This window comes from Oncorhynchus kisutch, linkage group LG30, assembly GCF_002021735.2.
Source record: "Oncorhynchus kisutch isolate 150728-3 linkage group LG30, Okis_V2, whole genome shotgun sequence".
Classification (NCBI taxonomy): Eukaryota; Metazoa; Chordata; class Actinopteri; order Salmoniformes; family Salmonidae; genus Oncorhynchus; species Oncorhynchus kisutch.
Genome location: NC_034203.2, coordinates 1,940,360 through 1,956,713, shown reverse-complemented (window position 1 = coordinate 1,956,713; position 16,354 = coordinate 1,940,360). Strand labels below are relative to the sequence as shown.

Genomic DNA, 16,354 nt, shown 5'->3' with positions numbered 1-16,354 from the left:
AGCAGTGCCGGCCGGCTTTGTTGTGTGTGATGATTGTGAGGCACAAATGTGACAGTCACAAGACGGGACTTCAAAATGGCACATCAAGGGAACTGTAGGCTACTGTATCAAATGGGTTCAATAGAAGTAACTGAAGTCTGGGCACTGACCGTAGGTTTCATAATCTCTCACGTAGCCTAATATAATATTAACTCCTGCACAATTAAGCATTTATTGCAGTAAAACCATACACCAAATGTACATTTTGACTATGGAGTGAAGAAATATCATTTATTTATTTCAGTGTCTTGAGAGAATGAATGCACGCTTTGGCACCGTCTGTAAAGGTGCTATCTTTATCAGCATCATAAAAGCTGATAGTGTTTCAACCACAAAAAAATGCATCCAAGCCAAACTGTCATTTTATCAGAAACATGTTGGGTAGTTTTCACAGCTTTTAATTCCTGAAAACTGCCAAACTGATGTCATTTGAACATTTTGCACAGACAATCTTATTTCATTTTCCCTGGTCCGTAAACATCTTTGGGGACGTTTTGCGTGAGAGAAGAGACGAAAGAGAACTTCAGGTGAGCAAGGGTTTATTTAGCCTTCTAGGGCAACAAGTAATGATAGAAGAGAAGCTGCATGTATCTACATATAGACAAGTTGACTCACAAAATGCATACAAAAATGTCTAACATTATAAGCAGAAACATAGGCCTATCTAAAAAGGTACATTTATCACATATAGGCTGCCGGTTGCAGAAGGGTTATTAGCAATTGCGGGCGGGTGCAGGTGAACAAACAGCTGACCCACGCATCACTACTGGTGTCAATTGTTTGGGTTGTGACAATTTTGACTTATTTTGGACTTTAATAAAGAATCCCCATAGCTAACATATGGAGGGCGATCTTTCATTTCGACAGATGTACATCCCAGCAAACATACTGTATATTTTTGTCCCAAAACCGTACTTGACATATTTGTTGATATATTAGATAGGTAGTGACACTTCTTGAAAATACATGAAGATTTACCAACCTGCTCACTAATTTTCTTCAAAATCTTTGCAATTAGACTACTCACCATGTGGCCACGTAGAGGGGTGCAATCCCATCACCTGGTGGGATTTGTAGGGGTGTGGCTTAAGGTACATTCATTCTACAGGCTTTTAGTGTGTGTATTACGGTAGTGAGATCACTTTTCTTTTAAAGAAGTAATAATCAGATCAGTATCTTTCGATAAAACAAGTCAAGATGGTCTACTGAAATAAAAATTACTAAAATCATTCATTGCTTTATTTCGGAGTCATGGTTTGGAATAGCCACCTGTTAATAGAAATAGTATATAAATAATGACTTTGTTATTGTCTTAGATTGAATTAGAACATATCATGATGTAAATAAAGTTCCTAAATTTGGAGACTCACCCATATTCATCTCTGACTTATCTAGAACACAAATACTAAATTGTAGTGCATTCACTTTACATACTGGTCCCCCATGGGAATCAAACCCACAACCCTGGAGTTACAAGCATCACTGCCCTAACCAACTGAGCCACACAGGACCCTTCTGTCTCCCTCCGAACAACTGCCGGCCTCCTGACTTCTCCAATCCAGACTCGTCACTTCTGACCATTCTTATTAACCTACAGTATCAATCAAACTTGATATGGTCTGTCTGTGCCTTCTGAACATATAGATTGTGTCCACTTATCCAATTGACTGGATGGCTCAGTTCTCAGTTCTCTTTGCAGCTCACTTACAAGGACGGCATGGATTGGCTCACGAAGCTCATCTTGGGGATAGATCTTGACTCTTGTGAGCGGCCAATCAAGGAGCTACAGATACCAGGAACCGAGAAAAGAGAGAGATTGCAATTGTATTTTGGTCTCCTTTGAAAACATCAATGTTTACAATATGTCTACAGGCACTGGACTCATGCTCAACAATGCCTTGCACGGGCAGAGAGAGAGAGCGATAATGACCAATCATTGCAGGACTCACCAGTGCAGTGGGCTGTGGCTCCTTGCGGAAATAGGCATAGCAGGCCTCTGGCCTACAGTGGGTTACTGACCAAGAGAGACAAAACACCAGGCCGGCTAATATCACCACGATAACAGTCACTGTTGTGGGCTTAAGCCAGGTAGGTCCAGGACCTTTGAACACAATGACAATATTTGTCTTACTGTTATTAAGGTGAAGTATACAGCCGTAATGTAGCATGAGAGCGCAATAGAGTGCATTTGGAAAGAATTCAGACCCCTTGACTTTTTCCCCCATTTTGTTACGTTACAGCCTTATTCTAAAATGGATTAAAAACATTTTTTCCATAAATTTACACAACATACCCCATAATGACAAAGAAAATCAGCTTTACAGAAATCCTTGCAAATTTCTGGGAAAAAAATTATCACATTTACATAACTATTCCGATCCTTTACTCAGTCCTTTGTGAAGAACCTTTAGCAGCAATTACAGCCTCGAGTCTTCTTGGGTATGATGCTACAAGCTTGGCACATCTGAATTTGGGGAGTTTCTCACATTATTCTCTGCAGATCCTTTCAAGCTCTGTCAGGTTGGATGGGGAGTGTTGCTACACATACATGTTCAGGTCTCTCCAGAGATGTTAGATTGGGTTCAGGTCCGGGCTCTCGCTGGGCCACTCAGACATTCAGAGACTTGTCGAGAAGCCACTCGTGTTGACTTGGCTGTGTGCTTAGGGTCGTTGTCCTGATGGAAGGTGAACCTTCACCCCAGTCTGAGGTCCTGAGCGCTCTGGAGCAGGATTTCATCAAGGATCTCTTTGTACTTTGCTCCGTTCATCTTTCCCCCAATCCTGACTTGTCTCCGAGTCCCTCCCACAGCAGGATGCTGCCACCACCAGGTTTCCTCCAGATGTGACGCTTGGCATTCAGGCCCAAGAGTTCCATCTGGGTTTTATCAGACCGGAGAATTTTGTTTCTCATGGTCTGAGAGTCCTTTAGGTGCTTTTTGGAAAACTCCAAGCGGGCTATCATGTGCCTTTTACTGAGGAGTGGCTTCCGTCTGGCCACTCTACCAAAAAGGCCTGTGTGGTGGAGTGCTGCAGAGATAATTGTCCTTCTGGAAGGTTCTCCCATCTCCACAGAGGAACTCTGGAGCTCTGTCAGAGTGACCATCAGGTTCTTGGCTGAGTTTGGCCAGGTGGCCAGCTCTAGGAAGAGTCTTGGTGGTTCCAAACTTCTTTCATTTAAAAATGACGGATGATGGCTTTAAGAATGAGGATGAAAGGCTGGTAATGGCTCACATCAACACCATTATTGTCACGCCCTGGCCTTAGTTATCTTTGTTTTCTTTATTATTTTGGTTAGGCCAGAGTGTGACATGGGTGATTTATTGTGTTTCGTTTTGTCTAGGGGTTTATTAGATGAATGGGGTTGTGTTCAGTTTAGTTGTCTAGGTAAGTCTATGGTTGCCTAGAGTGGTTCTCAATCAGATGCAGGTGTTTATCGTTGTCTCTGATTGGGAACCATATTTAGGCAGCCATATTCTTTGGGTATTTTGTGGGTGATTTTTTCCTGTGTCAGTGTTTGTGCCACAAGGGACTGTTTTCACGTTTCTTGTTTTGTAGTTGTGTTTATGTTTAGTGTCTCTTATTAAATAACCATGAACTATAACGACGCTGCGTTTTGGTCCGCCTCGCCTTCCCAGGAAGAAAGCCATGACAATTATCCCAGAAACCCTAGACCCACTCCAATTTTCATACCACCCAAACAAATCCACAGATGATGCAATCTCTATTTCACTCCACACTGCCCTTTCCCACCTGGACAAAAGGAAAACCTATGTGAGAATGCAATTCATTGACTACAGCTCAGCGTTAAACATCATAGTACCCTCAAAGCTCATCACTAAGCTAAGGATCCTGGGACTAAACACCTCCCTCTGCAAATGGATCCTGGACTTCCTGACGGGCCTCCCTGTACTCCCTGTTCACCCACGACTGCATGGCCAGGCACGACTCCAACACCATCAAGTTTGCAGATGACGCAACAGTGGTAGACCTGATCACCGACAACGACAAGACAGCCTATAGGGATGAGGTCAAAGACCTGGCCGGGTGGTGCCAGAATAACAACCTATTCCTCAACGTGACCAAGACTAAGGAGAGGATTGTGGACTACAGGAGGGAGGAGGGAGGAGGGAAGGAGGACTGAGCACGGCCCCATTCTCAAGAGCTTCAAGTTCCTTGGTGTCCACATCACCAACAACTAGAATGGTCCAAACACACCAAGACAGTCATGAAGAGGGCATGACAAAGCCTATTCCCCCTCAGGAAACTAAAGATCCTCAAAAGGTTCTACAGCTGCAACATCGAGAGCATCCTGACTGGTTCCATCACTGCCTGGTATGGTAATTGCTCGGGCCTCCGACCGCAAGGCACTATAGAGGGTAGTGCGTACGGCCCAGTACATCACTGGGGCCAAGCTGCCTGCCATCCAGGACCTCTACACCAGGCGGTGTCAGAGGAAGGCCCTAAAAATGGTCAAAGACCCCAGCCACCCCAGTCATAGACTGTTCTCTCTACTACTGCATGGCAAGCGGTAACTGAGTGCCAAGTCTAGGACAAAAAGGCTTCTCAACTGTTTTTATCCCCAAGCCATAAAACTCCTGAACAGGTAATAAAATGGCTACCCGGACTATTTGCATTGTGTGCGGGGGGCACAACCCCTATTTTAAGCTGCTGCTACTCTGTTTATCATATATGCATAGTCACTTTAACTATACATTCATGTACATACTACCTCAATTGGCCCGACCAACCAGTGCTCCCGCACATTGGCTAACCGGGCTACCCACCACCCACCACCCGCCAACCCCTCTTTTTTACGCTACAGCTACTCTCTATTCATCATATATGCATAGTCACTTTAACCATATCTACATGTATATACTACCTCAATCAGCCTGACTAACTGGTGCTTGTATGTAGCCTCGCTACTGTTATAGCCTCGCTACTGTATATAGCTGTATATAGCTTTCACTGTCTTTACTGTTGTTTTTATTTCTTTACTTACCTATTGTTCACCTAATACATTTTTTGTACTATTGGTTAGAGCCTGTAAGTAAGCATTTCACTGTAAGGCCTACTACACCTGTTGTATTTGTGACAAATAAACTTTGATTTGATTTGACCTGTTGTATTCAGCGCATGTGACTAATACAATTTGAATTGAATTTTCAGGCTTACTGCAGGAATGTGGAGACCTTCAATACTGCAGAAATGTTTTGGGTACCCTTACCCTCAGGACTCAGACAATTCCTTCGACCTCATGGCTTGTTTTTTTTTGCTCTGCTATGCACTGTCAAATGTGGGACTTTATATCGATGGGTGTGTGCCTTAAATCATGTCCAATCAATTGAATTGACCATAGGTTGACTCCAATCAAGTTGTAGAAACATCTTGAGGATGATCAATGGAAACAGGATGCACCTGCGCTCAATTGAGTCTCATAGCAAAGTAATAGTAAATAAGGTATTTATTTTTAATCAGGGAAAAAAACTATTTAATCAATTTTAGAATAAGGCTTTAAGGTAACAAAATGTGGAAAAAGTCAAGGCGTCTGTATCCATCGCAAGGTTATGTTTCCATGATTTGCAGATTTTTTTTATGCATTACTCTTCCAGTATAAAGCTAGAACAGTTACAAAGTGCACAGAGACGATCGAAAATCCCTGTGTGTGGTTGGTGTGTGTTTGAAATGTATGCGCACGTGAAATAGATACAAGACGTTATGTTTTTTATCCCTTTCCACGGTACACATAATGGTAAAGTATACCATTGCCTGATCAGTGTGTGTGTTAAAAGGCCATATCTGTCTCGAAGGACCAATTGCCAAAGGTCTATTTTGAAGGTTTGAAGGATCAATAAATGATCAATATATTTAATAGAACGTGTGAGCACATGCAGATACTGTATGTGTGTGTCTATGAGTGTGTATTATCATTTGCAACCCACCTGTGATGGAGACACACTGTGTGTCAGTGCTGCTGCTTTTGCTGTGGGTGTCCAGATGGGCCTGAGCTTTGACGCAGTACACTGCTCCCTCCTGCAGGGCGTCGATGTGGAGCGGATTCTGTTGCACTGTGATCACACGCAAGGAGGACTTGCCCTAGAAAACAGAGCACAGTGAGACGCTGCTGAAGAGAACTCAACCACTGCTTGAAGTGAGTTCTATAGGGAGGAGGTCACTATCGTTCTACCTAGCGGGTCACTTTTAGGAACAATTTCAAACCAATCCCTTGCTCCAATCCCTAGGCATCCCCCACACAACAAGCTCCAATCTCTCCCAACACACAATACATGACAGGGTTGTCTAGACCAGGTATTCTCAACCCAGGGGTATGTGCAACGCCGTCGGGGGTACGCCAAATAAAAATGTGATTCACATGTAAAACTTTTTTTTCACATTTTCAAACAGTCCATTTATAAGCCACAGGAGTTTTTTGAGCGAGAATAAAATGACTTTCAAGTAGTAAGACATGGAAAAAAAAACAGATACCATTAATTTAACCTTTTGTGACTAGGGGGAAAAATAACGTTCCCGTAGTAAATGGGATATTTTGTCAGGACAAGATGCTAGAATATGCATGTAATTGACAGTTTAGGATAGAAAACACTCTAAAGTTTCCAAAACTGTAAAAATATTGTCTGTGAGTATAACAGAACTGATATTGCAGGCGAAAGCCTGAGAAAAATCCAATCCGGAAGTGCCTCATGTTTTGAAAGCGTTGCGTTCCAATGCGTCCCTATTGAGCAGTGAATGGGCTATCAACCAGATTACTTTTTCTCCATTTTCCCCAAGGTGTCTTCAGCATTGTGATGTAGTTTTATGCATTTATGTTGAAGAATACCCGTAAGCGGCTACATTGCGCAAGTGGTCACCTGATGCTCTCAGAGTGATTCTCGCGTAAAATACAGAGGTAGCCATTATTCCAATCGGTCCTACTGAAAAACCAATTGTCCCGGTGGATATATTATCAAATAGATGTTTGAAAAACACCTTAAAGATTGATTATAAACAACGTTTGCCATGTTTCTGTCGATATTACGGAGCTAATTTGGAATATTTTTCGGTGTTTTCGTGATTTAAATTGATTGCTTTTCTGATTTCCGTGACCAAGTTACCTGCTGCTAGCTGGACAAAATGCTATGCTAGGCTATCGAGAAACTTATGCAAATGCTTGTCTAGCTTTGGCTGTAAAGCATATTTAGAAAATCTGAGATGACAGGGTGATTAACAAAAGGCTAAGCTGTGTCTCAATATATTTCACTTGTGATTTTCATGAATAGGAATATTTTCTAGAAATATTTATGTCTGTTGCGTTATGCTAATTAGTGTCGGTCGATGATTACGCTCCCTCGTGGGATGGGGAGTCACTAGAGGTTTTAATAAGAAGTGGCTAGGACAGGCAAGCCCCATACTATTGTGGAGGACTTAATTCTTCCTGCTGCGCGGATATGGCTGGGACAATGCTGGGGTGAAAAGGCCAAAAACATTTATATAGACAATGCCTTCATCGAACAACACTGTTTCACGACGCATCCGTGACATGGCAGGAGATGTTTTGAAACAATTACTGCTTCGCATACAAGCCAGTGAATTCTATGCGTTACAGCTGGATGAGTCGACAGATGTGGAGGGCCTGGCACAGCTCCTGGTATAAGTCTGTTACTTTTATGGGGGGTCAATTAAGGAAGACCTCTGCAAACCACTGGAAACCAGTGGAGACCTTTATTTTTAAGTACTGGACAGTTTTGTGACATCAAATGGACTTTGGTGGTCAAAATCCATGACAGGGTGCAAGCAGTTGCTCCCGACACCACTTGGGGAACACTGCAGCATCCACCGAGAGGCTGTTGCTGCCAAGGGAATGCCTGACAGCTTGAAAGACGTTTTGGACACTACAGTGAAAATGGTTAACCTTGTTAAGGCAAGGGCCTGAACTCTTGTGTATTTTCTGCACTATGCAATGATATGGGCAGTGACCATGTAACACTTTTACAACATGCGCTGGTTTTCAAGGGGCAAAGTATTGACACGTTTTTTTTTGATTGTGAGACGAGCTTAAAGTTTCCTTTAATGACCATAATTTTCACTTGTCTGATCGCTTGCATGATGACGAGTTTCTCACACGACTGGCCTTTCTGGGTGATGTTTTTTCTCACCTGAATGATTTGAATTTAGGATTACAGGGTCTCTCCACAACTATTTTCAATGTGCGGGAAAAATTTAAGGCGATGATTAATGAGTTGGAGGTCTTCTCTGTCTGCATTAACAAGGACAACACACAGGTCTTTCCATCATTGTATGATTTTTTTGTTTGCAAATGAACTCAAGCTTACGGACAATGTCAAATGTGATATAGCAAAGCACCTGAGTGAGTTGGGTGCGCAATTACGCAGGTACTTCCCCATAACGGATGACCCAAAGAACTGGATTCGTTATCCCTTTCATGCCCTGCCTCCAGTCCACTTACCGATATCTGAACAAGAGCGCCTCTTCGAAATTGTGACAATAAGTCTTGTACAAACTTGGACCCAGGTCCAGAGAAACACAGCAGGCAGAGGTGAGGATAAATCCAGAACATTTACTGAATCTTACACAGAAAAAATAAATAAATAAAAATATATACAAAAATATTTAAAAACCAACGCACTTGCACATGAATCACTAAACAAAACAATAGGCCTGAGCAACCAGCCCAGCCACAGAGGACCTAATTAAATCAAATCAAATGTATTTATATAGCCCATCGTACATCAGCTGATATCTCAAAGTGTTGTACAGAAACCCAGCCTAAAACCCCAAACAGCAAGCAATGCAGGTGTAGAAGCAAATAGTCATACACCAGGTGAACCCAATAAGCCCAATCAGGCTCACCTTTTATATGTAAGATGGTTAAACAAAGAGCAACATGATTTATTATTTATTATTACACTCATTCTTATGTTTAATAAATGTATCGTATAGTGTGTGTGTGGCAGGCTTACAATGATGGCAAAAAACAACACTTGAGAGTGCACTGGTGCTAGAGGAGGTACAGAGCTGGAGGTTGAATGTTTGAAGGGATACACAATGGAGGTTGTTTAAAGAGATACGGGACTATAAAAGTTTGGGAACCCCTGCTCTAGATCAAAAAGGGGCTTGAATGTTAAGTGTGGCTGGGGGGAGGGGCAATGGCCGCTGTTGTCCCATAGGGGCGGCTGAATTTTAGAGAAAATTTTTGAGGTCTCTGTATTGGATGTGTAGATTTCCAAACCGTGAATTGATGGCAGCATTCGCGTGAAACTGAAAGCGAGAACCACTGCTTTTAATGAGGGCAAGGTGACCGGAAACATGACCGAATACAAACAGTGTAGCTATTCCCTCCGCAAGGCACTCAAACAAGCTAAGCGTCAGTATAGAGACAAAATAGAGTTGCAATTCAACGTCTCAGACACAAGCGGTATGTGGCAGGGTCTACAGTCAATCACGGATTACAAAAAGCAAACCAGCCCCGTCGCGGACCAGGATGTCTTGCTCCCAGACAGACTAAATAACTTCTTTGCTCGCTTTGAGGACAATACAGTGCCACTGACACGGCCCGCTACCAAAAAACCTGCGGACTCTCCTTCACTGCAGCCGACGTGAGTAAAACATTTAAACGTCTTAACCCTCGCAAGGCTGCAGGCCCAAACGGTATCCCCAGCCGCGTCCTCAGAGCATGCGCAGACCAGCTGGCTGGTGTGGTTACGGACATATTCAATCAATCCTTATCCCAGTCTGCTGTCCCCACATGCTTCAAGAGGGCCACCATTGTTCCTGTTCCCAAGAAAGCTAAAGTAACTGAGCTAAACGACTACCACCCCGTAGCCCTCACTTCCGTCATCATGAACTTCTTTGAAAGACTAGTCAAGGACCATATCACCTCCACCCTACCTGACACCCTAGACCCACTCCAATTTGCTTACCGCCCGAATAGGTCCACAGACAACGCAATCGCAACCACACTGCACACTGCCCTAACCCATCTGGACAAGAGGAATACCTATGTGAGAATGTTGTTCATCGACTACAGCTCAGCATTTAACACCATAGTACCCTCCAAACTCATCATCAAGCTCGAGACCCTGGGTCTCAACCCCACCCTGTGCAACTGGGTAATGGACTTCCTGACGGGCCGCCCCCAGGTGGTGAGGGAAGGTAACAACATCTCCACCCCGCTGATCCTCAACACTTAAGCCCCACAAGGGTGCGTTCTGAGCCCTCTACTGTACTCCCTGTTCACCCATGACTGCGTGGCCATGCACACCTCCAACTCAATCATCAAATTTGCGGACGACACTACAGTGGTAGGCTTCTTCGACACTACAGCAGCAGCGCTTCTTCAACCTCAGGAGGCTGAAGAAATTTGGCTTGTCACCAAAAGCACTCACAAACTTTTACAGATGCACAATCGAGAGCATCCTGTCAGGCTGTATCCCCGCTTGGTACGGCAACGGCTCCGCCCACAACCGTAATGCTCTCCAGAGGTTAGTAAGGTCTGCACAACGCATCACGGGGGGAAAACTACCTGCCCTCCAGGACACCTACACCACCCGATGTCACAGGAAGGCCATAAAGATCATCAAGGACAACAACCACCCGAGCCACTGCTACCATCCAGAAGGCGAGGTCAGTACAGGTGCATCAAAGCAGGGACCGATAGACTGAAAAACAGCTTCTATCTCAAGGCCATCAGACTGTTTAACAGCCACCACTAACATTGAGTGGCTGCTGCCAACATACTGACTCAACTCCAGCTCTCTTTAATAATGTAAATTGATGTAAATTGATGTAAAAAATGTATCACTAGCCACTTTAAACAATGCCACTTAAAATAATGTTTACACACCCTACTCATCTTATACAGTGGGGCAAAAAAGTATTTAGTCAGCCACCAATTGTGCAAGTTCTCCCACTTAAAAAGATGAGAGAGGCCTGTAATTTTCATCATAGGTTCAACTATGACAGACAAAATTAGAAGAAAAAAAATCCAGAAAATCATATTTTAGGATTTTTTATGAATTTATTTGCAAATTATGGTGGAAAATAAGCATTTGGTCAATAACAAAAGTTTATCTGAAAACTTTGTTATATACCCTTTGTTGGCAATGACAGAGGTCAAACGTTTTCTGTCAGTCTTCACAAGGTTTTCACACAGTTGCTGGTATTTTGGCCCATTCCTCCATGCAGATCTCCTCTAGAGCAGTGATGTTTTGGGGCTGTTGCTGGGCAACACGGACTTTCAGCTCCCTCCAAAGAATTTCTATGGGGTTGATATCTGGAGACTGGCTAGGCCACTCCATGACCTTGAAATGCTTCTTACGAAGCCACTCCTTCGTTGCCCGGGCGGTGTGTTTGTTGAAAGACCCAGCCACGTTTCATCTTCAATGCCCTTGCTGATGGTAGGCTTTGTTACTTTGGTCCCAGCTCTCTGCAGGTCATTCACTAGGTCCCCCCGTAGGGTTCTGGGATTTTCTTGTGATCATTTTGACCCCACGGGGTGAGATCTTGCATGGAGCCCCAGATCAAGGGAGATTATCAGTGGTCTTGTACGTCTTCCATTTCCTAATAATTGCTCCCACAGTTGATTTCTTCAAACCAAGCTGCTTACCTATTGCAGATTCAGTCTTCCCAGCCTGGTGCAGGTCTACAATTTTGTTTCTGGTGTCCTTTGACAGCTCTTTGGTCTTGGCCATAGTGGAGTTTGTAGTGTGACTGTTTGAGGTTGTGGACAGGTGTATTTTATACTGATAACAAGGTCAAACAGGTGCCATTAATACGGATAATGAGTGGAGGACAGAGGAGCCTCTTAAAGAAGAAGTTACAGGTCTGTGAGAGCCAGAAATCTTGCTTGTTTGTAGGTGACCAAATACTTATTTTCTGCCATAATTTGCAAATAAATTCATTAAAAATCCTACTGTAAAGGTTTTCCTCCTCTTCGTCTGAAGAGGAGAGGCGAGAAGGATCGGAGTACCAATCACTTACCAATGCGGCGTGGTAAGTGTCCATGGTTCTTTTAATAAGAAATACTCAACATGAACACAACTGATACAAAAACAATAAACGTGAAACGAACGAAAACCAAAACAGTACCGTGTGATGAAAAACACAGACACGGAAACAAACACTCACAAACAAACAGTGAAACCCAGCCTACCTAAGTATGATTCTCAATCAGAGACAACTAATGACACCGGCCTCTGATTGAGAACCACACTAGGCCGAAACATAGAAATCCCCAAATCATAGAAAAAAAAAAAAACATAGACTGCCCACCCCAACTCACACCCTGACCATACTAAATAATGACAAAACAAAGGAAATAAAGGTCATAACGTGACACCTACAATGTGATTTTCTGGATTTTTTTTCTTCTCATTTTGTCTGTCATAATTGAAGTGTACCTTTGATGAAAATTACAGGCCTCTCTCATCTTTTTAAGTGGGAGAACTTGCACAATTGGTGGCTGACTAAATACTTTTTTGCCCCACTGTATGTATATGTATATACTGTACTCTATACCATCTACTGCATCTTGCCATCTTTATGTAATACATGTATCACTAGCCACTTTAAACTATGCCACTTTTATGCCCCTATGCCGTTCTGTACCATCACTCACTCATCTTTATGTACATATTCTTTATCACTTTACACTTGTGTGTATAAGGTAGTAATTGTGGAATTGTTATATTAGATTACTGCACTGTCAGAACTAGAAGCACAAGCATTTCGCTACACTCGCATTAACATCTGCTAACCATGTGTTTGTGACAAATAACATTTGATTTGATTTGATATACATTTTAACATTTTTATGCCAATTTCCTGCAACTTTTCAAATTTCTCTATGGAGCTGAGATAAGGTTTGTTTTGTTTTAATGCACAGTTCCTGTAATACTACATATTCTGCCATGGAGAGGAGAGAATTTTTGTTTCTGTTTTAAAGCTAATTTCCTGCAATTCTATGCATTTTTCCATAGCTGATATTGTGTTATTTTGCACAAACATAACAACAAAATCAAAACTGCTAAATTCATTGCTTTTTGAATTTTCAATTCTCCCTGACTGTCTAGCTTTCATTTTGTATCTTATTATTATTTTTAAAAAGTACACTGTTTGAACTTAGGTGACCCCAAAAAATGCTTAGAGGCCCGCCCAAGGATTTCAATGGCAGAAAAATCCCTGCAAGACTATAATATACTGTACATGTAATATCCTCACCCTGACCAACTCGCCTCTCTTCCAGATAGTCACAGTCACTCCCACGGTCAGGGGAAGGCCTTTGAAAGTCACCTGAAGGGCATCACCCATGGTGGTCACAGTTATAGCTGGCACCGTCAGGATTGCTGTGTGAAAGTTGAAAGTCATAGTAAGTTACAAACATAGGCTGTGTCTGAAATCGTTCTTGCCTACTACATACTGTGTGCTAACCATACTACCTAGAACATACTGTTTAGTAAAAACGGAAGAAATAGAAACATACTACGCTCATGCATACTGAGAAGGCTTCATCTAAAGTGCAATTAGGCTGTTCCCCGCCATTCGTTAATTTTGGTACAGCCGGTCCGCGTTCTCTTGTCTGATTATCAGCTGTAGTCAAACACATGTGGGTCTGAAAAGACAACTCTCTTCCTCAATAGTGTGTAGCAAATTCATCCTAGATGAAAGCCGAAATAAGCAACACACTATGACAAATAGACACAAATGACTTATTGAAATTCGTGACAGGCACATGAAAAAGTCCACTTTTTCGTGTCTATTACAGGATTTTCATCACAACGAATTTTTCTTCATAAAGCATTTGTGTACATTACACCCATTTCCAATAGGCAATTTGTGTCTATTTCACAATCATTTGTGATACAGGGTTGAAAATAAGCATTCTATCCTGGATTTAAAACGTACAACATTTTTTAATTTTCACATACTAATCGGACAAGGTATTGTCATAATGATGACCAGAAGGCCGCTTGTTTAAATGTTTTGGCATTTTGTATGGCTGTTGTACACTTGGGTAAGTGTTTTGTCTTCAGCTAATGTTAGTACAAATGCTATATAGATTCATTCATCTTTCTAATATCTCCTGTTGGTCTTATTTTCCTTGGATGGATGAAGGAAACATAAAATGAACGTAAAAATCATATAAACAACTATTGCCATGGCATCAAAAAAAGAGTACATGGACGTAGATATCCCACAATGACTCACTCTCTCTCCTGTTGAATGGCCTCCCGAGCTCAGCCCACGGTGACACACGCCTTCCGCACTCTGCCCGCACGCGGATGTTGTAGTCTGAGTCAGAACCAAGGTCAAAGGTCAGGTCGCACTCCGTTCGTGTGACCCGCTGACAACCAACCGCGTCCTCCCAACTTCCATTCAAGATCCTCATCTCAAATTCCCTACAGAACACATGGAAATACAGCTCACATTGACACATTATACCCAGAGCCAATGTTATTGTCCTTTTGTTTGTCTGCCTGATAAATATTTTTGACATGAATGTTTCATATTTTCACATGCTTGTGGTTAACTACCCTTTACATCTTCTCAGTTACCACCCCCTTCGTAAACCAGACACAATGTCCCCTAAAAAAGTAATAACAAATAGTGTGATGTCTCAATTGTTTTTCTTTACATTTGACATGTTTGTAATTTAGAAAATGCTGTTATCCAGAGCTAGGTGAGATAACCACATAGCACAGTCATAGTAAGAAAGCTGTTTTATTGAGGAAAAGTTTTTCTTACTATGACTGGGATATGTGGTTGTCTCACCTAGCTACCTTAAACTATAAGTCGCTCTGGATAAAAGTGTCTTGTAAATTAAATTACTGCAGCTCACCATTAGCAAGTGTAACATTGCTCTGTTTACTTCATATTTGTATAATTTCCTCCTTCTCATGGGCATTGATAAAACAGACATTTTTGAGACATCACACGATTTCTGACTATTTTAGAGGACATTGCGTCTGGTTTAAGAAGAGTCAAATGTCACAACTGGTACTATTTAGCAACAGGGGTTAGTAATTTAGAAGGGGGGGGGGGGTCTCATCTAATTAAATTGTTACAGGTTTTTAGCCCACTGCCTGGGCTGCATTCTCAGTGTACAGTTCACCGTCAATCAGCAAGAGTAAAAGGATGAGTGAAAGTGAAAAAGTCAGAGAAAGTCCATTTAGCAGAATTAGGAACAGCAGTATTCTCGTCAATGTGTCTGAACATTCCTGCAATGTTTCAGAAGTGATTGACTCACCCCTGGAACTGCACAGAGTAGATGACAGAACTGCAAGGAGACTGTTGACGCCGCCACTTGAGCAAGTGCCTCATATTTACAGACTCCATGGAAATTCCCCACGGCGATGGCAGCAGCCAGGCATCTGAAATTAAACAGATAAACAGTCATAAACTATGCGATGTGATTAGGTGTTTGACAAACAGACATGCCTACAACAGTGATCAAATTCACTATTAAAACATAGCCCCTTACTAAAAACAAAGAACTGCAATATTCAAAGTTGATTAAGTGTCAAGCTTTGGCTTTTGCAAGCCGGAACAGCTCGTAGTAGCAGAAACCTATCTCCTGTTTCTGTAGCGTGAGGCAGCTGGATGTACTAGTACACCCCCTGGACAGGACGGGAATGCTGAGTGCAAAGCAAAGATGCATCAGGTCCCATTTTTTGTCTTTGGTATGAGTGAGTGCTATGTGTCTAGCTTTCCTTGATCAGTGCAAGTTTGACAGAATCCAGTCTTTATATGAATACATGTTCTAAGCACACAGAAGCCCTGTTGTCTTGTTCACAAACACATACTGTAGATTGAAGTGCACAAATGCTTTAGCACACATGTAAACACATTCACAGCATTCTAAACCCACTTGCAAGCGGTTTAGCCTAGGGTAAAACGTGTTATGTATCCTGTGACACACACACACAGAGGAGTCTCAAGTTTCCAATTATGTCAGCCAGGGCATTAAAGGTATGTTGCACCCTCTCCCTCAGGCAAAATTCTGTTTGTTTTTCTCCTTCAAGGACTTGTTAATTGTCATCTACCTTTAATGGACATGTTATATATATATATATATATATATATATATATATATATATATATGCACCACAGGAGGTTGGTGGCACCTTAATTGGGGAGGACGTGGATCTGGCACACATGTGAATCTGGCACATGAGAACATAAATGTATTCCCATGGTCATCGTCCACCACCTTGGATGACATACCCCTATCAGGATATAAGCACACTACACCTTATGCTTCTGCTGTTTGTTACTTTCTTTTCCATTGGTTCCATGTACA

At 42.3% G+C, this 16,354-nt stretch overlaps 1 protein-coding gene across 1 annotated transcript; it reads right to left on the bottom strand.

The window, feature by feature from the left end:
• Positions 1–421: 421 nt before the first annotated feature.
• crfb16 (cytokine receptor family member B16) lies at positions 422–15,419 on the bottom strand. Its single transcript, XM_031810562.1, has 6 exons — positions 15,302–15,419; positions 14,263–14,453; positions 13,276–13,400; positions 5,982–6,135; positions 1,989–2,140; positions 422–1,822 (listed from the first exon to the last, which is right to left on the bottom strand). The coding sequence occupies exons 1-6, from the start codon at positions 15,388–15,390 to the stop codon at positions 1,643–1,645; spliced, it is 891 nt and encodes a 296-aa protein (XP_031666422.1). The 5' UTR covers positions 15,391–15,419; the 3' UTR covers positions 422–1,642.
• Between the last annotated feature and the right edge of the window lie 935 nt (positions 15,420–16,354).